We start from the raw sequence: 24,459 nt of genomic DNA, 5'->3' as shown, positions 1-24,459 counted from the left end.
ACAACTTGAATATGGGCTCACACGTGCTTGTCAGCTGGGCAATAAATCGACTGATGTAGTTCAGCCTGCCCAAAAGACTCATCACGTCTTTCTTCGTTCTCGGGGGAGGTAGATCTTTGATAGATTTTATCTTAGTCGGGTCTAGCTCGATACCTCTCCTGCTTACGATGAAGCCCAAAAGTTTACCTGACGGAACTCCGAAAGCGCATTTGGCTGGATTTAGCTTCAAGTCATACTTCCTTAGCCTCTCGAAGAATTTCCTCAAGTCTTGGATGTGATTATCCTGCGTCCTGGACTTGACTATTACATCGTCCACGTACACCTCTATTTCCTGATGCATCATGTCATGGAAAATGGCGGTCATGGCCCTCATGTAAGTAGCCCCAGCATTCTTTAGACCAAATGGCATGACCCGATAACAGTAGGTGCCCCAAGGCGTGGTGAAAGCGGTTTTCTCGGCGTCCTCTTCATCCATCAGTACCTGATGATACCCAGCATAACAATCTACAAAAGACTGTATCTCGTGTTTGGCACAATTATCAACGAGGATGTGGATGTTGGGCAGCGGGAAATTATCTTTGGGACTTGCTCTGTTCAGATCTCGGTAATCTACACATACCCGAGTTTTCCCGTCCTTTTTCGGTACTGGAACCACATTCGCCAACCATGTTGTGTATTGGACTACCCGGATCACTCCTGTTTTCAGTTGCTTGGTGATCTCCTCTTTAATTTTGTCACTGACCTCGGTTTTGAACTTTCGTTGCTTTTGTTGAACCGGAGGACAATCAGGATGAATCGGCAATTTGTGAACCACTAGATCGACACCTAGTCCCGGCATGTCATCATATGACCAAGCAAACACGTCTTTGAATTCGAAAAGAAGTTGAATTATCGCCTCTCTCGTTTTCTTGTCCGTGTGAATGCTTATCTTGGTCTCCCGGATTTCTTCCGGGGTTCCTAAATTTACCGGTTCAGTGTCATTTAGATTCGGCTTAGGTTTATTCTCAAAATATTCCAACTCTCGGTTTATCTCCCTAAAAGCCTCTTCCGCATCATATTCTGGTTCTGGGTTCATTAATTCGCAGTTAAATAGCTCATTGTGATCTGGGCGTGAAGTCCGCAAGCATGTCATATTTAAAGCCGCATTATTAGGACTGAAAAGGAAGATGAAAGGAAAACTAATAAAAATCAGAACAAAGAAAGAATAGGAAAGCAATGATGATTTTTTTTGTATTGTATATTTTCTTTGGAAAATTGGAAGACAACAACGTTTACAACTAGGAACAACAATTGAAAAGAAGAAAACGTTCAAGTCATGTCCCGGAGATAACTTGTGATACAGGAAAGGTGGCAGGACAGGTCTACCCGGACTTCCGTCTAGTTGGGAATGGCGTGATCTCCCAGTTTTGGAGTTTGGCGTTTGGCCCCATGTACATCATCTCAGCAGTGCTCGTGCCTTCGCCTGGTTGAACCATGTGGACCTCGTAGAGCATTTCCCTCATTGCCCCACATATTTCCTCGATTTCCTCAGCTGTGAAGACCTCATCATCTTCTTCTTCAGCGTACCTTGGCCTGACGAAAGTCGCATGTAAATCCGGCAGTGGTTGAGGCAACTTCCAGCCCTCATTTCTCCTTTTCTTTGCCCATTTTTCGTCTGCTGGAGTAGGTTTGAAACCTAGTCCAAAAGGTTTCTTGATGACTGGTAAAGTAATGGGTTCCGTCATTCCCTGAAGGGTTCGTCCAAGCCCCTTCCCTGGCCTAAATCCGTGTCGGATCATCTCTTTGGCCACCATAACCGAAGCGTTAGACAAGAAGGGCTGGGGGCAAGGTACTCCCTCTTCGTGCTGCTCTGCCAATACCACCTCGAAAGCTTGATAGACCGTATGCTCGCTCCCTTCTCTTGGTTCAAGATACGGGATGGATGGGTCCCGATAAATGGCATGTTCGTCTTCCCCATGGACCACGATCTCTTGGTCTTCATACTCGAACTTCACCATCTGGTGAAGAGTAGAAGGCACGGCTCCTGCCGCATGGATCCAAGGCCTGCCAAGGAGGAAATTGTAAGATGTGTCCATGTCGATCACTTGGAAAGTGACTCGAAATTCGACTGGTCCTATGACCAGCAGCAGGTCTATTTCTCCCATGGTGTCTCTCTTGATACCATCGAAAGCTCTTACGCAGACGTTATTGGGTCGGATTCTTCCTGCCCCAATTTCCATTCTTTGTAGCGTGGAGAGCGGGCAAATGTCAACACCTGATCCCCCATCCAGCATTACCCGCTTGACATAGTAGTCCTCACATTTGACTGTTAAATGCAATGCCTTGTTGTGTGCTGCTCCTTCCGGGGGTAGATCGTTCTTGCTGAAGGAGATTTGGTTGACGGCGAAGAATCTTTCTGTCATCCGCTCTAGTTGCTCCACCGAGGTTTCGACCGGTACGTATGCTTCATTCAGGGTTTTCAGCAGGATCTTTTGATGCTCGGTTGACCTCATTAATAGTGACAGCATGGACACTTGCTCAGGGTGCTTGCGCAGCTGGTCTATCACTTCGTAATCCGGCATCTTCATCTGTTTGAAGAACACTTCCGCTTCTTCAACACTCACGGGCTCCTTTGGAGGGAAGCGCCTTTGTGTGGCGTTGTTCAGTTCTTGGGTATTTGAGTACCCTCCAACGAAAGTATTTTCTGGAAGTTCTTCCATGACCTCCTTACCTTTGTACGTTACCAAAGTCTTTTGATAATTCCACGGCACTGTGGACGGGTTGGTCATTGGCTTTTGTGGCACGCGTCCGATAACCACTGGCTCATTCAGCCGAGGTGGTTGAATCGTCCCCCGGACCACATAGGCCCCTTTTGGTACGTACATAGGTTTTGTCTTTTTGATCCCGAAGTTCTGCGTCTTCTTGGCTTGACCTCGCGGTATGTAAAGAACTCCACCCTTTGCTGGTACTACTTTCTTCTCCACCTTCTTTTCAGGCTTGCTTTCTGCAGCCTTGGCCTCCTCCCCCCTTTCTGATTTCTGGTCTATTTCAGGCCTCCTCCCCGTGTCGACAATGGCAATTATGGCTTTCAAGGCAGGGTCGAACTCTTTGTCTTCACAAATCATGCCGATCAGCGGCCCATTATTGTGAGCGGGCAATGGATTGTTAGTCACATTTGGGATCTCTTCGTCCCTTAGCACTATCTTCCCCTGCTCTATCAAATTTTCGACCATTCTTTTCAATGACCAGCAGTCGTTTGTATCATGTCCTTCGGCCCCTGAATGATAAGCGCATCTGACTCCGGCTTTATAAGAAGGAGATGTCGGGTTTTGCCTTGTTTGGGGAATTGGTTGCAAGAAACCCAACTGGACTAGCTTAGGGAACAATGTAGAGTATTGTTCACCGATGGGCGTGAAAGTCCGTCGTCGAGGTGGCTCCTGGGGGCGGTAGTTATTCTGCGGGGGTTGTGGGTTATAGTGGTTGCGGTAAGGAGGCTGATTTCTGGGAGGTGGAGCTGGGCCTCGGTTGGCTTGTTGTGGTGGATGGTTATAAGGTTGGGCATTCATGACCATATAAGGTTGATGAGCATATGCCACATTTGAGTGGGGGTAGTAGTGTTGTGGGGCCCTTTCCGGAAAATGGGGCCTGGGATGACGATACTCCCTTGCTTCAGAGGCTGCCATAGCCGTTTCTTCCTTCTTCTTCCCCCTTGTCGTTCCTCCAGACCCGCTTTGGACGGCCTGGGAAGTTGCCCTTATGGCTGCTTGACTCAGGATCCGACCCGTTTTCAACCCATTCTCTACCATCTCTCCTATCTTGATTGCTTCCGCGAATGGCTTACCCATGGCCGACATCATGTTTTGGAAATAGTCAGACTCTTGAGCCTGGAGAAAGGTAGTGACCATTTCCACTTCATCCATGGGAGGCTTCACTCTCGACGCCTGTTCACGCCACTTAATAGCATACTCTCTAAAGCTTTCTGAAGGCTTCTTCTTCAAATTCGACAGAGAGTTTCGGTCTGGCGCAATGTCGATGTTATACTGGAATTGCTTTACAAAATCTCTGGCGAGATCATCCCATATATGCCATCGGGACATTTCCTGATCCATATACCATTCCGAAGCTATCCCTACTAAGCTTTCCCCAAAATATGCCATTAGCAGTTCTTCTTTTCCGCCGGCTCCCCGCAATTGGTTGCAGTATTTCTTAAGATGTGCAATGGGGTCACCGTGCCCATCGTATTTCTCGAATTTGGGGGTCTTGAAACCCGTTGGCAGGTGCACGTGAGGGAACATGCACAGGTCGGCGTAAGAGACGCTCTTTTGTCCGCTCAACCCTTGCATATTCTTCAAACTTTGTTCAAGGCTTCTCATTCTCTTAGCAATCTCATTTTGTTCTGCAATCCTGGGGTTCTGATCCTGTCCCGGTGCGAGTTCGCACTGAGGCGGTAGAGGATTATTGTTGGTAGCGAACCTGGTTGGTTCCATTGAGAACGATGGTGCTTGGAATGTAAAAGAGGATGAGTCAAAGCTTGGCTTGTATGTGGCAGGCTGTGCCGTAGCTGGGCAAGGCGATGCAGTAAAGATGTTCATGCTTGCATCAGTGGCCGACATTCGGGGATGAGGCTCAGAAGGTGATCCTGCGGAGAAGGCGGAGGTGGCTGGGTACCCAAATGGGGTAGCAGGGTAATTTATGGGGACATTAGAAGTCCCACTTGACCTGGAGAATAATTCAGGGAATCCGGGGACGACACTTGGCGGCTCTTTCCCATTGTTCCAGTCATCCAGCATTTCCAACATGCGGAGCCGTAGGATTCTATTTTCCTCCGCAGTTGCGGATTCAGGTGTGAGGACGGCTGAGATTGAGCTCTCCTCAGAGACGGGGACTGTTTGCAATGGAATTTCCGAAGACATTTCCACACTTCCTTTTGACCTGGTGAAGTAAGTGTGAGTACTGCTTCTGGTCCTAACAACAGGTAGTTGAACACCTCTCCTTGACCTCGTGAAGTATGAATGCGAGGCCAGACTTTCACCAAACCAACCGTCTTTTCAAAAACCCTGGGAAAAATGCTCAATGACAAACGCACGGTTAATTCTGCAGCAAATAATAGATAGTTAATCTCACGTTGGGCATGATGCACCTATACAGTTAAGTGGATTACTATATGTTTGCTACGAGAGCATGCGTCATTCCGGCATTTTTCTCTTATTTGTTTTTCCCCCTTTTTTCTTTTCTTTCCTTTTCTCTTTTGTTTTCCCTTTTATTTTATTTATTATATATATATATTTTTTTTATTATTTTTGTAGTAAAAGAAATGCGACCGGATCCGATGAGGATTGCCTACGTATCACGATGCCTACGTGAATCAGATCATTACGTAGTTCGAGAAACACAAATGGACGTAAAAGAAACAACCTCTTCATTGTTGAAATGTTCTATTACAAGCTACATTCTGCAAAAGAAAAAGCAAACTTGGAAAATGAACCTAGACTCAAAATAGACTGAAAATCACCTTGATGAAAAAACAGGCAGAAGATGCTAAAATACAGATTTGACCTATGAATGCATTATGGTTTTAAAAATCGGTTTCCGCGGGGCATCGTTCGGCCTCGCCGCGGTCCTAGGCGTGAGATCCCTCTCAAGTTGCTCCAGCTCGTGCATAGTCTGCTTGACATAACCCATTACTGCCGAGAGGACGGTAGCGCTGGACATGTTCTCACATCGTAGGCATCGTCTGGTGATGGCATGGGCAATGGCCTTGATCCTATCTCTGGTTTGCTTCTTCTCTACGAGCAGGCGTTTTGTCTGATCGCTGCATATCTTGAAAACTTGAGCATCTTGTACATGCTGATGCTTCAGTCGTCGTACTTCCAACTTCATCTGGGCTATTGAGTCATACCAGTATCTGCTCTCAATTTGGAAATCCTTGGCCTGATTAGCTGCTTTGATCTCAAGTGCAGCCATCTCTCTCTTTATCTTAGCAACAGTCTTCTCATGGTCGCTTTCCAATCGATTCAGGTACCTGCGATGCTTATCCGTTCTTGTATCCCGCTGTGCTTTGAGCTCTGCTATGATGTTTTCAGATTTCTCCAAACCATCTCGCCATTCCCTGATTTCACCTTTTAGCCCTTTTATCAGCTGCTCGTCCGATCGACGCCTTGGTTGTCTATCTGCATCCAACCTTATCTGTTTGATCTGGGCTCTGAGCATTTCATTTTCTTGAATTAACCTGTTCCGCTCTCCCAGATCGGTAGCAACTTGCACGTTGTGTTCATATTTCAAGTTTTCCACTTGTTGCTTTAACCTGCTGATTTCGGTGCAATAGCCTCTTTCTTTTGCTAACCAATCCCACTGCTTTTGTGATGATTCGGTAAAATTCCGGATGTGGGGTCTCTTAGCTGGCCTTTCATGCTCGAGTTCCCTTCTGTACCATGCAAGGTAACCTGGCGCCGTTTCTCCTTTGGCTTGATCCCGCACGCAAGTATCTGATTTCAAATATTGACCCTCATTCCAGATTTGGCGAATCTTTGCTTCTGGGAACTGTCCGTTAGGACTTATCTCAACTGCTTGAGTGCTTAGATCTTCCTCATGAGGTACTGTCTGGCATCTTCCGAACTGTCTTAAAACTCGGCAGGGTGCGTAAGGTTGAATGCTCTTAAGCCCCATCAGCAAGAAATGAGTTTTAGCCGCTGACATATATAAGACCTCATCAACGGGCAACCATCCCAACTTCCATTGTATTTGGCTGGCAGTAAGAGCTTGAAAGAACGAGGTCCAAGCCAGGACTCCTTCGGGCAAACTGATCTCTTTGGCTCTCGCGTAAGATTCTTCTATGCGGGTCTTTTCCGGGGAACCATGGCTCAAAATCTCGGAATGATGGCAAAGGTGCTCGGTCATCCATATCTGCAGGAGCAAGTTACAACCTTCGAAGAAATTTCCCCCAGCTTTACAAGCTGTGAGAGCTCGAAAGATGTCGGATACCACCATAGGCGCGAGAGTACTGTCACTTTGCGTGAGTAAAGGTGCTGACGACCCCAGATATCTTCAAATCAATGTTTCCATCTTTCCTGGGAAATACCAGAAGGCCCAGGAACATCATCATGAATGCTACCCGTCTGTGCTCGTCCCACTTCTGCCGAACTCCTTTGCTGCACAGTTTGTTGATTGGATTATTGAATCCCCCCTCATGACCGTACCTATCATATATGAAGCATGGAGTACAGAATCCGGCTGCTAGATCCGGGTTGTGGACTGTTCTGGGTATCTTCAATGAATCTAGGAATCGATGTGCCGTGACGACTCTTGGGGCGACCACGTATTTTTCCCTCAACGGAAGTTCAGTATTCCCGATGTATCCGGCCATTTCTTCCAAAGTTGGGGTGAGCTCAAAGTCAGAGAAATGGAAAACATTGTGCGCCGGGTCCCAATAGGTAACCAAAGCTCTTATGATATCTCCCCGAGGCTGGATTTCCAACAGACCCACAAGACCTTTCAGATATTTCTTAACCTCATTTTGCCCTTCAACACCTAGATCATTCCACCATAGCCGTAACTTGACAGGGATTTTGGTCATTATTGAAAAATGTTCATTTTGCATCGTGCTCATCCTGCACATTTATTAAGGTGATTTTAACAAAAATGACTGACTCAAAATATTTTACAGAGGGGACCAAGCTTTGAACACGGCCTTTAAGCACTTCGGGGACGAAGATTTTAAGGCTGTGTGGGTCTAAAAATGCTAAGCAAAACCCAAAAGTGGCTATTTATGCAAAGTCAGCCTTCCGGCGTCCCTTTCGGGAACATTCGGCTATTCATGTCAAAACAGCGTCACCCTATTCATTTACGACCCTTTTTTTTTTTTTAAATTAGGAAACTCAATATTGCTAACACGACCTTTCAACGCCTAGGGGACGAAGATTTTAAGGTTGTGTGGGTCAACTGGACTAAACCTTAAAAATGACCCAAAGGTGGCTGTTTATGCAAAGTTAGCCTTCCGGCGTCCCTTTCGGGAACATTCGGCTATTTATGACAAAACAGCATCACCTGACTTATTTATGAACTCTTTAAAAATTTGAAACATATATTTTTTTTGATTTTGGCTATTTTAGCAAAATGGGGGTTGAACCCGACGAGGGTTGCCTACGTATCTCACATCCGGTGAGAATCAAACCGGCGTAGTTCGGGATATCGTAAAATAGGAAAAAAGATCGAATAAACCTAGAATTCAGGAATGCGTATTTTTTTACATTTTTTTTTGAAAAGAGATAAAGATTAAAGAAACTATTTATTTTTTATTTATTTTTTTATATTATTATTTTTTAAAAAAAATTTTTGGACTATTAGTCTGAATTCATAAAAGGGGTACTACGAAAGAAACAACTCATTTTTTTTGAATTATGAATTTTCGATTTTTTTTTTTTACTTTTAAAATAAATACCTTTTCTTTTTTTTTTGATCTTTGAAAGTGATAAAAGAAAAATTTTTGTATATATTTTTTTTTTAACAACTCTCAATAAACAAAACAGTTTTTTTTTAGAAAAATTCCGGCGAGGTTTTGACACTACTTGGACATTGGTTTTATTTTCCAAAAATAAGTAATTATCTCCCCTGCGCTGCTATTTTCCCTTCTTTTTTTTTAAGAACCGGTCGACATGCGGAACCGAAGCAAATAAATGCATAACACAGATAGGAATGCAGCATGATGGTCTTTCCAATTTCAGGTTGCCTGTCCTAGACGGACCCAACCCCTGTGTTGAGTCCCCTAAGTCAAATGCCATATGATGCAAATAAGCGTTCCTACTAGGGATCCGGCATGAAGTTTCGTTATACTAGGTTTAGACCTTGGTATTTGCCCTAGACTGTGTACCCGAGCGGACAACTCGAGTCGAGGAGGGGGCTACGTACCGGGGACCCGCGAGATCGTCCGGCTTTGTAACTTGTCCGACCTCTTTCTTATTTCAAGTATTGACACTAACAGAATAGGGAGTCTCGACCAGCGAGCTTCTCCCCGGAGGTAAGAAAAGAAGGGTTTCGGCACAGTTTATATACAGTTCAGATAATATCAAAAGCGGTAAAAGACAACATTTAGCACTTTTATGCAAAACATGTAATAAAGATCAGATAATAAGCCAGATATAACAATTATTCTAAGCTCGAATTCTTGGACCCTGAACCAGTGGTTCTGGGTCACAATCCCCAGCAGAGTCGCCAGAGCTGTCACACCTCCTTTTGCGCGCCTGCCCCGAAGGGTAAAAATGCGAGGGAGTTTTTCCAATTTAAGTGACAATATTCGAAATGGGATTATTTATTTAATTCAGAGTCGCCACTTGGGAAAGGTTTGGCTTTTGGTGTCCCAAGTCACCGGTTTATCTTGAATCCCAAATCGAGGAAATTTTTGACTTTTCCAAATGAAGTCTGCGAACCAGAAATTCTAAGTAAGGAATTCTGTTGACCCGAGGGAAGGTGTTAGGCACCCTCGAATCCCGTGGTTCTAGCACGGTCGCTTAAATTGTTATAATGGCTAAATATCTGATTTAAATACATGTTGTGACTTATGTGCTTTTATTAAGTTTAAACCGCTTTTATTATTATCATTTATTTTTATAGAATTGCAACGTCGTGAAAATGCACCTCGAACCACGTCACAGTCAATGCGCCCGTAGTTGTTAACACATTTCGACTCCGTTGAGATTTGGATTCGGGTCACATCAATGTGCACCCAAGTTTAATAGTGTAATTTATTAAGGGCTCCTAAGGGGGGTCTAGCGCGTTATTATTTGTGGAAGGCCATGAAATTTATTAAATGGCCTATCCTGAATTCTAGATAATTATCAAGGTTATTTATTGAGGGCCCCGCGATTTACATCTCATTTGGCGAGGCTCGTCTCATTATTTTAGAAGGAACATCCTAAAGCGATTACATTTCTAATGTGTTTATCTCTTAAAAATAGAAGAAAAGATGCGTGCTATTTTTAACTATGTGTTTGGCCCAAATCCAGATTTTAGTTAAATCATCCGATTAATTATTTACGGAATAAAGAAACATTGTACCTCATGAAAACATGCTTTGAACTTGATAAAAGAAACGTATATGGGATTGATGAAATGCTATGACTGTTACAAGAGCTCCCTAACTTTAACTTATTCAGACAAGATTAATTAAAATTGCTTGTTAGGAAATGCGACTAATGGTATTTTAAACTCATCCTATAAACTGCTTCACGCAAACTGAAACTCAAGAGTTTGAAACTGCATTGTCTTTAGCTAGATCTAAACAAACATTTGCCCCTACATATTCGAAACATGCTGAAATGGCGAGTTTGAGTTAGCAATTGTATTAAAATGGCTGCACATTTCATGGATTGTATTTACATCTTATGTACTACTAAACGAATAAAATGTCACAGCTTCAGATGGGCATAAACTTTAATTAAGTACAACCTTACTAATGTGTCTCTATTAGGCTAACAGACCAAGAAACTGCATATCTTAACAACATTAAAAAAAGCAATTCGTAAGCAATACAACAGGTGATTATAACTCCTTCAAATCTTTTGATTCATGCTTTCATTGTTACATCAAATGCGAGTCTTAGTATGTACCTGGATATTGGATACAACAGGAGAAGCAAGGGGTCAGTAGGGCAATAGAAGCGATACCAAACAACAGCAGTAACAGCAGGTACCAAATAGAACAGAAATCCCAGTGCAAGAGACCAATAAAGCCAATGGAGGAGAGGCAGAATGAGATAAATTCCCAGTAGTAACGGAGTCAGAAAATCAAACAATCCAATTCCAGGAGAAGCCAACAACACAAATCCAAACAATAGACTTAACTGACACTTGAAGGAAAAACAGGACTAACTTGGACAGTTTGAACCAAATGAGAATCGAACAAACAGTAGGGAGAAGACAATTCCTGATTTTTGTGATATCCCTTTCCCTATCTCCTTTCTTTTCAAGTTCTAATGTTAGTCCACAATTTGAAATCTATTTGGATTATCAAAGAGAAAACTTTTCCAGTTTCTATTTTCAGAATTTGAACTCTCAGATGTTCCCTCCCAGTGTCTCTCTCTAATCTCTGTATGCTTTTTCTGTGTATCTCTATCAGCTTTCTCTTTTAAAACTCCTCACAGTGTGTTTTTTTTTCTTTTCCCTTTGATTCTGTCTTTTTTCCAATCCCCCCTTTTCAATCAGATGTCCTCCTCCTTTTATATCCCTGCCTTAACCCTTTTAACAGCCTGTTTTTTAGAGTATCCCAGTAACCTTCCCATGTGCCTTCTATTTTCAATTCCAAACTTTTAGCTAATTAAGTATTAAACCCCATCAACATTCCCTGGCAGATTTCACTTTTAAAAGGTTTAAATACTTCTTTAAACTAAAGCCAAGTATGGGCAGTAGGATATGTTGACAGCATATGCTGTCAAAACATTTTAAAATTAAACAAGGACCTTTATGCAGGCCACAGGTTGTGCACAAAGCACATGAGGTGCACCAATGCACATGAGGTGCACCAATGCAAATGTTGTGCAAGAGTGCACATGCCCTCCAATTCAGCATTTAAACCAAACATCCCTTTTACATTACTGATCTAAATCAACAGCTATAAGTAAACAAAATTGTTTCTCAATTGATTCAAAAAAATGTTCGACAGAAGCAAATCGATTTGCTATGCTCAGACAGTTGAAACTAATTGACGACTCATGTCGACTCGACTATATTAGCATTAACGTACACAATCGTAGCCGAAAATCAGACATTCAGAAGTATGGGACACATGACTCGACTTATACTGATTAAAATAGAATGGTACTTCGAGGAATCAGTTAGTCAGTACAAATTGGAATACAACCAATACGCATGCCGTATCAGAATAGGAGGAGAGGGATTCAGACAAACACAGATGTTCAAACAAAGTGGACAAACAAAAGTTGATAAAAATTAAAACAAATATGAACAGTCTTTTAAAACAAATCATACGGACTAAAAACAAATAAAGGAAAAGAAAGCAGACTTACCTTAAAACTTGAAAAGTTTAACAGTTTGAACTTGGATTTGGACAAACTTTCTTAAGGCTGAATGGACTTTAATCGAGAAACACTTTGATTGAAGTCCATTAGACCTTAATCTCTTCGGTTGAACCGGTATGAACCAGTGACGAAGGACACAAAACCTCTTAAACTTAGATCTGGGATTCAGGCTTCCCTGATCAGATTCGGACCAAACCAAGTATGGTTTGGTCACGAGGGGTCTGGGGAGTGTCTGGTGTGAAGCTTGGGTTGATTGGTGTAGATTAGGTTCCGACTCGAATCTTCAAATGAAGATTCGAGCAGGTGGGGTAGGATTCGAAGGGTGTGGTTGGTAGATTTAGGTTCAGGATGGCATGGGGGTTCTATGGTGTTCAGGTGGAGGTCACCGGCGTTCAGGCCGCCGGGTTTCTGGTGAAGGTGTGCAGGGGCGGCTAGGGTTTGAAGGGGATGGGTTTGGTGAAGACGAAGGCGGGGGTGTTGGCTAGGGGGCAGGGTATGGTGAATGGTTTATATAGTTAGTGGGTGGGTGAACCTCGACCGTTAGATCAATCTAGATCTACGGTCTGGATCTGAAGGCTTAAATGGAACGGTGTCGTTTTGAGGGTTGAGGGTTGGGGTCAGTCCGGGTGAGACGGGTCGGGTTTATTGGTGGGTTATGGGGAATTGATCTTGGCCGTTGATCAATCTGAGATCAACGGCCCAGATCAGGCATGACTCAAACGACGTCGTTTGGACATCCTGGGCATCAGGTGGCCTGGACCGGGCAGGCTTGGTTTGAACGTTGTTTGTTTGGGCCAATTTATTAAAATTGGCCCAATCCGGAATAATTGCTGATTTTCTTCTTTTTTTTCTTTTTTTTTTTTATTTTTTTTTATTTTAAAAACAAAACTAAGCAAAAAATCAAAATTAAAAATTAAATACACACTCAATACAATTATTTGCACACACACTAAAATATTTCAAAACAGGTAAAGTTAAATAAAATCACGGACGAAGATGCTCATTCGTGATTTTCTTATTCAACGACCGGATCACGGTTCGAATTATGCAGGACACATATATTTTTTTGAATTTTGTTTTAATAAAGTAAATAAATAAAAATGGGCCGAAGTCACAAATAAATCAACAAGGTGCCGCACAGAAATCCAAAATTTGCACAGCAGGACCAATTATTTTTTTTTTATTTCCTTTTGGAGCGATTGTCGTGCGAAACAAAAATCACGTGCTCACACTCGTATGACTTCTTTTACTACGCATGTACTGTTCTTCTACTTCCTTTTTCTACTATACACGTTACTCTTGTACTCACATGTTAATCCATGTTATATTTTCCTTACTCTTCTACTATATGTGTTTACTGTGAGTTCTTTGATTTTGTTCACTTTATTTAGCTCTGTTTGTGTTCTTGCTAAGCATATTTCACCTGCTTTTGTTTAAGCTCGTATCATCTCTTTCTTCTGAACTTTCTTAAACTCCGAGTTTTCTCAAACATGTTCTCATGACCTTGAATCAGTCCTTTCTATCATGTATGTTTGTTTCTCATAAAGTCTTTGGAAGAGACTTCTGAGCCTCTTTCAATGACCTGCTCTCTCACCTCTATGTCTGACTCAATTCGAAACCCTAGGATTTAGGGGGATTTTTTGGCAAGTGATATTAGGGTTCCACTTTGGGACCCTAGGCTTTCAGACTCACTATGAGTCTGTAACTGAACTCGATTCCATTTTGTTTGTGACTCTAAGGCTTTCAATGTTAGACTCTTTTTCTGAGTAACCTGACGATTCCTTTCATTTGATTGATATGCTTTATATATGTGAAATTTCTCTTTCAAAAGGCTTTTACCAACTGATTGATTGATTCTAAAATCCTTTTAATAAGGCTGACGAATTGTCATTGATTTTTCTTCGATTGAACCTCTTTTACCTTTCTTGACTTGGTTCATTCGAATTGAACCTGTAATTTTGGTTTCATGGCTGTTTGATTGATCCCTTACCATATTTGGTACAAACCGTGTACCATTGAGGGTTTTCCTTAAATAACTTCTATGTATTTACCCCTTTTGTGCTACTTTGAAAGGTTTTAATTAAAATTTATTTCCTTAACTGGCTTTTACCTGTTGGAATCAGAATCCCTTAAACAAAGAGAGATCGATTTCAATGATATTTCCTTGCCTTTCTTACTTGTTTCTCTGCACTATAAAAGGGACTACCCTTCTGCACTTTTAAGACCACTTCGAGTTCAATACCTCAAACTTTTAGATCAATACTTTCAACTTATTTACACACTTTATTACTTTGAGTTCAATACTCTTACAACATTCTGCTCTTTTCTGGGATATCTTGGAACTTTTGCTTGCAACTTGGCTTTTTCAAAACTACTTTTACTTGTTTGTTTTTCCTAAAACTGGTATGTTCTAATTTAGCTTTCCTGCCTCACCCCTATGTGTTTATTTATAGTTTTCTGCAATCCTGTTTACTTTGTTATTCATGATTAATGTTAACTATGTGTGTTCTTTCCTTGCATCTATTTTCTGTTATGAATCCCTACCCCTATTCCCTTCTATGTGTTTGAGTTAAGGTTCATGGCCTGGCAGTATCCAAATTACTGCCCAGGTCCAAACCTGATCCTCAATGGATCCTAACTCTCAATTTTGGCTGACAGGCTGGTCAGGGTGTGCCAGCACTCTTAAATTGCTGGGCATGACCACCAGTCTGCCATGGCCTTCCCTAATCCCCCTCTATGTACATACACTTACTCTTAGATTCTAAGTTCTGTCCCCCTCTTATGAGTCATGCTTTGGGACCCTGAGTTCCCCCTAAACTTGGAAATTTGAGGGCTGACTCTTCCACACTGCACTATAATCTAATTCTTCAATGTGTTTGGGGTGTAAGCACTGCCCTGAGTCCCTTTGAGACTCTCGAGAACTTTGACACATCCCAAATAAGAGAAAGGCTTTTTGGAAAACGGATCCTGGAAGTTGGTTTATCTCATATTGTTAAACCTTGAGTCTGAATTAGGCTGTTTCGTTGTAGTTGGAAGTTCTGATATACTTTTTTTTATTCATTCGGGTCTGTAATAATTTGTAATAACTATGAGGTTCTAGTGAAATAGGGGAGGGTCATTTATGTATGCATATGGGTAGACAGCATGCTCATAGGGATTTCTAATTACAAATTCTGCATTTATACATATCATGTAGTACTCCTGCCTATAAGTCGTCTCATTATTACATTAGAAACCATGCCTATAAGTTTCTGCATATAGAAATCATGTATAAGTTTCTGCACTTAGGCATTTAGAAATCCTGCCTATAAGTTATGCATTACACGTAGAAATCTTGCATATAAGTTGTTTCATTACTGCATTGGAAACCATGCCTATAAGTTTCTGCATATAGAAATCATGACTATAGTTTTGTTTCTGCATTTCTGCATATTCATATGTCGTTAGACAAACAATCATAGGTTTAATAATAATCAACTTCATTCTAGATACCATGCCTGTAGGGCTCCTGCACTTACATAATCGTTTTAAAATCAATGACGCTTAGGAATCATGCATATAGGAGCAGTCGTCTGAATCTGATTCGTCTATTTTATCTATAAGTCTAAAATCAGTAGTAATGTTTGTCTAATATCGGCAGAATTTAATTGGTTCTAAAATCAGTAACCCTTCTTTAAAATCAGTATACTTCCACCTAGGTAAGCAGTAGGTAATTGTTTAACTATGTCAGTTTTAATAAATTGCAACCAGACAAGGCCTAATTCGGACTCCTCATCTGAGAAATATGTGATGAAGCAGCATATTCTAACGCTTTAAATTTAATTCAGACTATAACCAGTATTTGAAGTCATGCTAAATAATTTGCTCCTTTAAGTGGGGAGGCTTGTTTGAGCCCTTAAACTGCTATTTGTTTCCCCCTACTTACTTATGTGTTTTGTTTGTCGCATTAGAATTTTGTCCTTTTAAAACTCTGAAAAGCCTCAACCTCCCTCCCTTTAGGACTAGTAGTTCTCAAATGCCTTCGGGACTGATAGGATCGGGACAGGTAATAGCATGCAATAAGTAACGACACTATTCCGCGTTTAATACCTTAACGGATAGATATGGACATGATGGCCCGTGCGTTAATACCACATGCGACTCCTCTTCTGAGGAGTGATTGTCGGGTATTGCATTGATGTGATCCATATTGTTTGTAAACCTAGGACCCCTTCCCCTTTACTTATTATCCCTTTTTTAGCTGTCCAGACTATTTGCTTAAGATTTCTGTTTTCTTTATCTTTCTTCAAACTTTCAATTTACTTGCAACATTATGTGTAAATCCATTTCTTTTTGAGACCTTTATTTGCTTACTTGTTAGTTAAAGTCACAATTGTAACATGGCCAGGAACCACACTAGTGGATCTTGGGGGGTGCCTAACACCTTCCCCTCGAGATAATTTCTAGCCCTTACCCGAACTCTGGTTTTTCCACTCGAACTCTTCTTTAGTGTCCTAATGCACTTTAATCATTAGGTGGCGACTCTTCAACCCAAAAATCCAAATTCCCAAGAGGAACGAGTTGTCCTCCCAAATATCATGACCCGATTTCGCTTTTAGAAAAAGGGAGCTCGATAGTTATTGGGATAATAATTATGAAGTATCAATAAAATGGTGTACAATATGAATAGTATAATTTAAATATTTATAGTGGAGGTACAGGAATGCCAATTTGCAAAGTGGTAATCAAAGTACTAATTAAGTATTTAATTAATTTTTTGGAAAAAAGTAGGTTGTAATCAAAGTTATCAGAATACCTTGTCAAGTAATTATTTATTCCCTTCCACTTGCAACCATGATGTGGAATTTGCAGAAACTTTAAGCCAAAGTTCAATAACCCAAAAAAGAACACCAAAAAAAAAAAAAAACAATTAAAATATGGGCTTTCACACCTGTAAATGTACATTTTCTTTTGAATAATCAGAGGAAGGGGCAGTAGCTTACATAATTTTACATCCACTCACCAGAAACTATTAAACAAACGCCTAATAATTTTGAAAAAGAATATGTTATTATCATAATGTTAATTAGTAATCTATATGAAAAAAATTCTCCCTCTAATATGGTTCTTAATATTACATCTTTTTGTGTGTTTCCTTTGCCTTGGTCAACTTTTGTGGTCCACTAAAGGCCAAATTTCTCCCTTAAAATAAATAGGGAGCATAAATATCGTAAATTGCTTTTAATATATTCTATTATACTAACAAACAAAATTGGAAATTAAATATATTATTATCCATCTTGGTTTCACAACAATCTAAACCTTCCCTTTCGGTGAGAAACAAGTTATTTCAAATTATTTAGAGTGTGTTTGAATTGACTTTTAAGTTGGTTTTTTAAAGCTTTTTTTGTGTTTGGCAAAGTCAAAAAATACTTAAAATAAGTTAAAAATTGTTTAAAACGAGCCAAAAATAATAAGTTGGGTAAGCTCGGCAATACCAACTTATTTTATTTTTTGGCTTAAAGGCTATTTCTGCTGAAAAATCATTTTTTTAAAGCCAATTCAAACGGGCTCTTAATATTATTGTTCACCTGATTTCGCAACAGTGGAAACTTTCCATTTTTTTCAAAAATAAGAAAATCATAATTAGAGTTCAAAAACAAATGAAAAAGAGCAACTTGGAAATATCTAAACAATTTAGCTGCAGCTATTACATATACACATTCGAATGAAGAAAAAAGGTTTTTGGTATAAGTTGGGAGCATTGCTTTGCTAAAATGTCATATCCATTATATTGGGTGAGAATGCTAAACCCTAATTTGACACTCCAAAGATATGCCCACGCTGTTCTACTTCAATCATTGTAAAGAAATTCTTTAAGAGGAAAAAGATCAAACCAGAAAAACTAAAATAAAAAATTTAGTTTTTCTCATCTTATACGATATTATTATTAAAAAATTCATATTTTTTAATCTATGTGACGTAATTTGACTCGTTGCAAAATTTAAGGAGTCAAATGATTTTACTTAAGAAGATTTCTTTAATATTCCAAATTGTCAAAAAGTATAGATTATAATAATTTTTGCAAAAATTGGTAAATATTATTTCAAAAAAAAATTAAGGAATAGATGTTCAAATGGACACTGCAGTTTGAATATTTTTAGGGCACAAATCACTTTTAGTCTGCCGCCGAAACTATTTATATCCGGTAGCTTCAAAAGTGTATAAATTTATACTATATTTTTTGTATATATATACAAAAATATGCAAAAATTATATATATTTCGATTATTATTTTAAAAGCGGCTATACAATGTCAATTTATCATGTTCGTGTTTCGTATTCCATTGATGTTTTTTTAAGGAGTAAAATAATAGAAAAGTTCATATTCCCCCCCCCCCCTTCCCTTAGGAAGTCAGAAAAATAAAGGTAACTAATTAAGGTAAAAAAAATATTTTAATGCATTTACACTAAATGACTAAATATATTACACGTATATTTTGCATTACTTATTACTCCACTTAATATGATAAGTTTATTAAAGTATAATTTAATGTAAATATCATTCGTAAGTTAGTTTTTGCAGTGACTTCTACTAACAGCAAAAGAGCATGTTGTAGTTGTAAAGATTAATATGGCAATTCAACTAAACTAGGAAAATAGTTTACTTTGGATGAGGTAAAAAGAAAAGAACAGATATTAAAAAAGAAATTAAAAAATAATAAAGTAAAGGCAAAATTACATTTTCCTCCTATTTCTTATCTTTTTACATTCATGTTTGTACCTTTTTGTCTGTATTCACTACCAAGAAAAGCATACATTAATTATTGATAAGACTAATAATGAAATAATAAGATGTAATGTTTATGTCACGTATATGTTAGAGTATATACTTTTATTATTTTTCATTTCTATTTTTTTATATTATTTCTTTTCATTGTTTTTGTAAAAGAAAGTGATGGCTGTCTTCATGCCTTGTAACCTAATTTCACCTTTTCCAACCACAATTTTCTCTTTATCAGAATATTTTTTTCCCAACCGGACTCCAAACCATTTTCTTAAACAAAATACATAAGTTCCATCCTTTCTATAATCAATTATTAATTAACTTCTTTATTTAGTGAGTTTAATACTTAATTAATCTCTTTTTTCGTCATTATTATTTTCCTTTAATTACGATTCAGACAAACTGAGGAAAGTCAAGAACCCAATTTACTTTTTTTTTTTTTTTTAACTTCTCAAAAACTCCATTTTTCATATTTTCTCTCAACACTTCCCAAGCCAAAAAATTAAATCTTTTCCACATTTTTCATTTTTTAATCCTTAAATTTTTCAAGAAAAAAAATCCTGCTTTGTTCTCTCCTTAAAATTTCCAAGGAAAAAAAGAAGAATGAACAGTACTCTGAGCTATTTGCCAGTTTAATCTTACTCTGTTTTCTTGCTAAGCTCTGGTAATACTTCAAAATTAGCAGTGATTAAGCTTCATTTGTTTTTCTATTTTTGAGCTTTTACCTCTCAAAATTTCTGCCTTTTTCTTTTGAAGAAAGGAAATTTTTTGTGTAATATTTTCTTTTTGGGGGGAATATGGAGGGAGTTACAGTAGTGGGATCAGATGCACCATCAGATTACCATGTGGCAGCAAGGACCACTGATAATAATCCTAATCCTCAGCAGCAGCAGATTATTAGTACAACAACACAAGCAGCAGTTACAACAACAGCAGCAGCAGCAGCAGCTCATGTTAATGTTAATGTGAAGAAGAAGAGAGGTAGACCAAGAAAATATGCACCTGATGGGTCTGTAAATGTAACTAGTAGTAATAATGTTTTATCTCCAAAGCCAATTTCATCATCTGCGCCGTCGCCGGTGATTGATTTTTCGTCGGAGAAACGGGGTAAAGTCCGGCCTGTTGGGTTAGTTAGTACTATTAAACCCCATCATCATCAACCTAAAGTTGATTTAGCCACTCCAGGTAAAGATAACGACTTTTTTGTGTTGTTTGTTTAAAGTTCTAATCTTTTTTCACATGCATGTTGATTAATTAATTGGTCCTATTCTATAGATCTGTTTGCTTAGTTGAGTTAATTAGTGTTTGGTGTCGTGGTTTGTACCGAAAGGATGTGACGTCGTGGTCAATGTAGTAGGACGAAAATCATTGGATATCGGGGATTCAAATCTCGGCAAAGGCAAAAAAAAAAAAAACTAGTATATGATTTGTTTTCATTTGCCTTAGTTTTATTGAGTAATTCGATACTTGTGCTGGTGGAAGGTAATATATACTTAGTGGAATAATAGAGATGCGCCCGGAAAAGTGTGTGGTTTTGTGAAGTTATGGGAAAATAGTGTAGATGTGGGACATGTTAATAGATGCCTTAACTATGATGTTGATGTGAATGGGCAGCTCTGAATGTCAGGTGTTATTTTTCGGTTGGTCTGCAATTGGAGAATCTTAAGCTTATAGGATGTCATTGTGGCAATTTTCAACCTTTTGGTAGGAGTTTTGCGGAGGAAATTATTTTCCTGTATTTCCAGATATGGTCTCCGAAGGAGTAATAAATAACAAGTAGTGTGAATCTGAACTCTATGATCTGCTGCTTCTATGGGAAAGGAGTTTTGTTAACAGCATCTTTGATGTTTACCTTGTTAAAAAAGAACAGAATCTTTGATGTCACCTAACTGTTGAGCTACTTTTTACTTCCCAATTGGACTATAATTCCCTAAAATTTTTGGAGTTCCTTAAGCTGAGGCTTCTGTCATATTTTGCGCTTTCTTTAGCCTCCCCAAATAAATGGATCGTCGTACTAAACATGCATGTGTATACACCTGGAAATTTAACTCTAATTGTCCTCCCATGTTTCTATGCGGTTTTCCCTGTTATTTTTCATAGTAAGTGCCATTGTTACTTTGATCCGCAACCCTTTTTCCTGTTTCATTTTGTTCTTTTTTCTTCTTTGAGTCTGGTTGTATATGTGCATTGAAGTGTTTTTCCTCTTCTTTGGTCCCTCATTTATTGGTAGTTGGGATTGGTTTTCTTTTTTTTCTTTTTTTTCTTTTTTTTTGGGGGGGGGGGATGCCATTAGGTGTCTCCTTATAACTTCACGATACAATTAACTGAGCATTTCTACTTTATTTTTCCTTTTCCTTTTGGAGGAGGGTGGAGGTACTATTCTAGACTTCTGTAATAATCACTTGTTATTTGTGACTTGTCAGAAAATACGTCTGTAGTTATTTATATGGATATAGTTGGAGTCGGTTTATAACACATGATTCGTGATTTTTTGTGTGATGAAGTTTCAGGCCATATACCAGAATTTCGTATTCGGAAGAAGAACGAAAAACGATCCCAACTCAGTTTTGTTTACACACTGAACATGAAATATGCTTTTGTAGTTTAATGGTTTATGTTAAAGGTTTATTTCAAATTACTGATAATTGAATTACTTTCTGTAGGTGAATGGGTTTCGTGCTCTGTTGGTGCCAATTTTACACCTCATATTATTACTGTAAATACTGGAGAGGTAAATCTTAGCTGAAGCTGGTACATATGGAAGTATTTTCTTTACAATGACTTAAATGTTAAATCTGCATATATAAGGTGGTATGTTGCTCGCATAACATATGTGATCACAGCCAATTTTCTTTCTGTTTGTGCGCCTTGCAGTTTTTACCAGTTTATATTATTGGTAGTCTGGTACAGCCTATTATCTTGGTAATACTTTGTACCTCATCCTGTGAAAACTTGATGACACATGCTAAATCAGAAATTTCTAAATTTGGAACTATACATGGTGCATGCAATGTTTTGTATAAGCAGATGGAGACCATAATTTAATCCCCCTCCCCCCCCCCCCCCCAAAAAAAAAAAAAAAAAAAGAGGGGGATGTTTGCTGTATTTAGTACATATTTGAAGAAAATATTCTTTTTTTGGTAAATTCCATAAGTTAGCAGGATTTTCTCATTGTAAACATAGACATAAGCATGTATAAATGACCATTATATATATTGAACTGAACGTGCATTGCTAATTGTGCTTTCGATTTCCTTTAGGATGTCACCATGAAGGTTATATCATTCTCTCAACAAGGGCCTAGAGCAATATGCATTCTTTCAGCAAATGGTGTAATTTCAAGCGTTACACTTCGTCAGCCAGATTCCTCTGGTGGCACATTGACGTATGAGGTGCTGCAACTAGTTTTCTCTCTTGCTATGGCTAATATTCTTATTCATGTTTATTGATGTCATATTTGAAGTGCTATAAGCTTCTAATCATTGCTTCTAAATGTGAAATTATTATCTTCTTCTGGTACCTATTTCTGTAATCAAATAGATTTCGGACTCTACACTTTTGCGTCCTGCCAAATTTAGGAGTGTTAATATTCCCTTATATGTGGCATGTCTCTTCTGGTTACTGGTTAGTTACTTGTGAAGAGCTTAGTTCTCTTCGTTATTGAAATAAACAAGATCTTAGTCCAGAATTACTGATCTTAATTCGCACTAGTTCAAGTGACAGAGATACATTGAGGCTACTAGTGTTTCACTCTAAGTAGTGTCATGGAAGAACTCAAACCTTAATGAGTACACTGCTCAGAACTGATTTCTCATCTGGTAGAATAAGATGTAAATCTTAACGAGTACACAAACTAGCAGTTGTATTGCTGATTCTTTTGAAATCTTAACGAGTACACCATCCATTACCCTTCTTAACTGCTCTCCGGCACTATAGTATTGGAGCATATGTCTTGTACGATTCATGTATATCTGTGTCATCTGAACTTCTTAAAACCCTTGTGTTAGTGCTTAGGAGTATAGATGACACATGAATTCTCGATGAAACAGACTCATATTTTGACATCTGAAGCTAAAGCCTTCGTTGTATTGAAATTGATGCTAGGCATTCTCTGTACATATATGTTGTTAATGGTAGGCAGTTATGTATAACCTTCCCCTTTCGTTGTTCCTTTAGGGTCGGTTTGAGATACTGTCTTTGACTGGATCATTTATGCCATCAGAGACTGGAGGAATGAGAAACAGATCTGGTGGAATGAGTGTTTCTCTAGCAAGTCCTGACGGACGTGTTGTTGGGGGTGGAGTTGCCGGTCTGTTAGTAGCTGCCAGTCCTGTGCAGGTAGTGATCTGCCTAAACTTAGTTGTTTTGTTTACACGAAAGTGAATTTATGCTTGTTTGACAAACAAAAGCAGTGTCTTGGATATTCCACCAACTTTAGCAAATTACCTATCATACAACTTAGTTGTTCGAATGATGACATTGGGCCTTCTAACTTTGCTGCTGTTAAACAGATTGTCGTTGGCAGCTTTCTTGCTGGAGACCAGCATGAACAGAGGACCAAGAAAAACAAATCGGATTCCATTGTCGCTGCTGTTCCTCTACCGACCACAGAGATGGAAGACCATCCTTATCACTCTTCAGTAAAACAAACTGTGCCAACTTCCTCTTCGTTCCGTGCAGATAATTGGTCAGCTTTGGCCCCCGATTCGAGGAATAAGCCAGCTGAAATAAATGTAACTACTCTACCTGCATAAGCTGAAATTTGAATGGATTTTTACTGTAAACCACAAGGACTGCATGTCATTTACAAAATTCCCCTTGATCTTCCTCCCGTCTATTTGCTGTTTGTGTGTAAACTTGGGCCAGCATGTCAATTTCCATTTTTAGGTCTGTGCAGTAATCCGAGCTAGTTCTCTAGTTAGCCTTTCTTATTCTGGTATTTGGCTGTAGAATTACATATGTATGATGGATTCCATGAAATGAATCCATCTTAGTTAAGGGTTTATGTCTAGTTTTAACAGGCATATTAATCCTCTTCATTTCGTGGTACATTTGTACTTTGGACCATTTTTATTGTTACTCGATTTTTATATCTATCCAAATCCCCAATCCATCCACATATGCTCCATATACTAACAATGTCCTTAAGAAAGCAGCTGACAGAAAAGGCTCTTAGAGGTTAATGTAGATAAAGTTAAAACATGTTTGTGTCTATAATTTTATATATATCTCAGATTTTATACCAAAAAAAAAAGTAGTTGGAAAAGGCGTATAATGGCGTCAATTAGTGGTGGCAAAATGGTTAAAAGAAAACAGTTAACCACTCATATTATCCACTAAAAAATGGGTTGGATAATAAACTTTTTAAAAACGGGTCAAATATGGATAAGAACCATATTATCCATTTAGAAAATGAATAACCAATGTTAAGGATAACCAATGAGTTTAACTTTCATATTTGTAAAGCCTCAAATTGAGGGTTTCCCAAGTTTGGGAGATTAGGAATTCTCCCAAAAGTAATCATATTCAAGAAGTCATGGATAATATGGTTACCGACGGATGGTTCCTATTCTTTTGCGGATCAAAAGTTTCAATTTGGTGTTTTAGAGAATTATAGTAGATCCTAACATAAAAATTGGTCAAAAATACCAAAACATTGGTCAAAAATACCAAAACATATGCACCC

General features: G+C 39.0%; 1 protein-coding gene across 1 annotated transcript; it reads left to right on the top strand.

The window, feature by feature from the left end:
• Positions 1-19,287: 19,287 nt before the first annotated feature.
• On the top strand, positions 19,288-23,867 carry LOC104246669 (AT-hook motif nuclear-localized protein 1-like). Its single transcript, XM_009802534.2, has 5 exons — positions 19,288-19,958; positions 21,437-21,504; positions 22,034-22,165; positions 22,950-23,111; positions 23,285-23,867. Exons 1-5 carry the CDS (start codon positions 19,571-19,573, stop codon positions 23,525-23,527), a joined length of 993 nt encoding a protein of 330 aa, XP_009800836.1. The 5' UTR covers positions 19,288-19,570; the 3' UTR covers positions 23,528-23,867.
• The last annotated feature ends 592 nt before the right edge of the window (positions 23,868-24,459 follow it).

The sequence above is a fragment of the Nicotiana sylvestris genome, chromosome 8 (genome assembly GCF_000393655.2).
Source record: "Nicotiana sylvestris chromosome 8, ASM39365v2, whole genome shotgun sequence".
In the NCBI taxonomy this organism is placed as follows: Eukaryota; Viridiplantae; Streptophyta; class Magnoliopsida; order Solanales; family Solanaceae; genus Nicotiana; species Nicotiana sylvestris.
Note: the sequence above shows the minus strand (reverse complement) of the source record. Positions and strands in the feature narration are given on the sequence as shown.

Coding starts and splice junctions, on each gene's coding strand:
- LOC104246669 (XM_009802534.2), top strand. CDS start 19,571: ATGGAGGGAGTTACAGTAGTGGGATCAGATGCACCATCAGATTACCAT. Junction 19,959..21,436: donor AGTTGATTTAGCCACTCCAG/GTAAAGATAACG, acceptor TACTTTCTGTAG/GTGAATGGGTTTCGTGCTCT. Junction 21,505..22,033: donor TTACTGTAAATACTGGAGAG/GTAAATCTTAGC, acceptor GATTTCCTTTAG/GATGTCACCATGAAGGTTAT.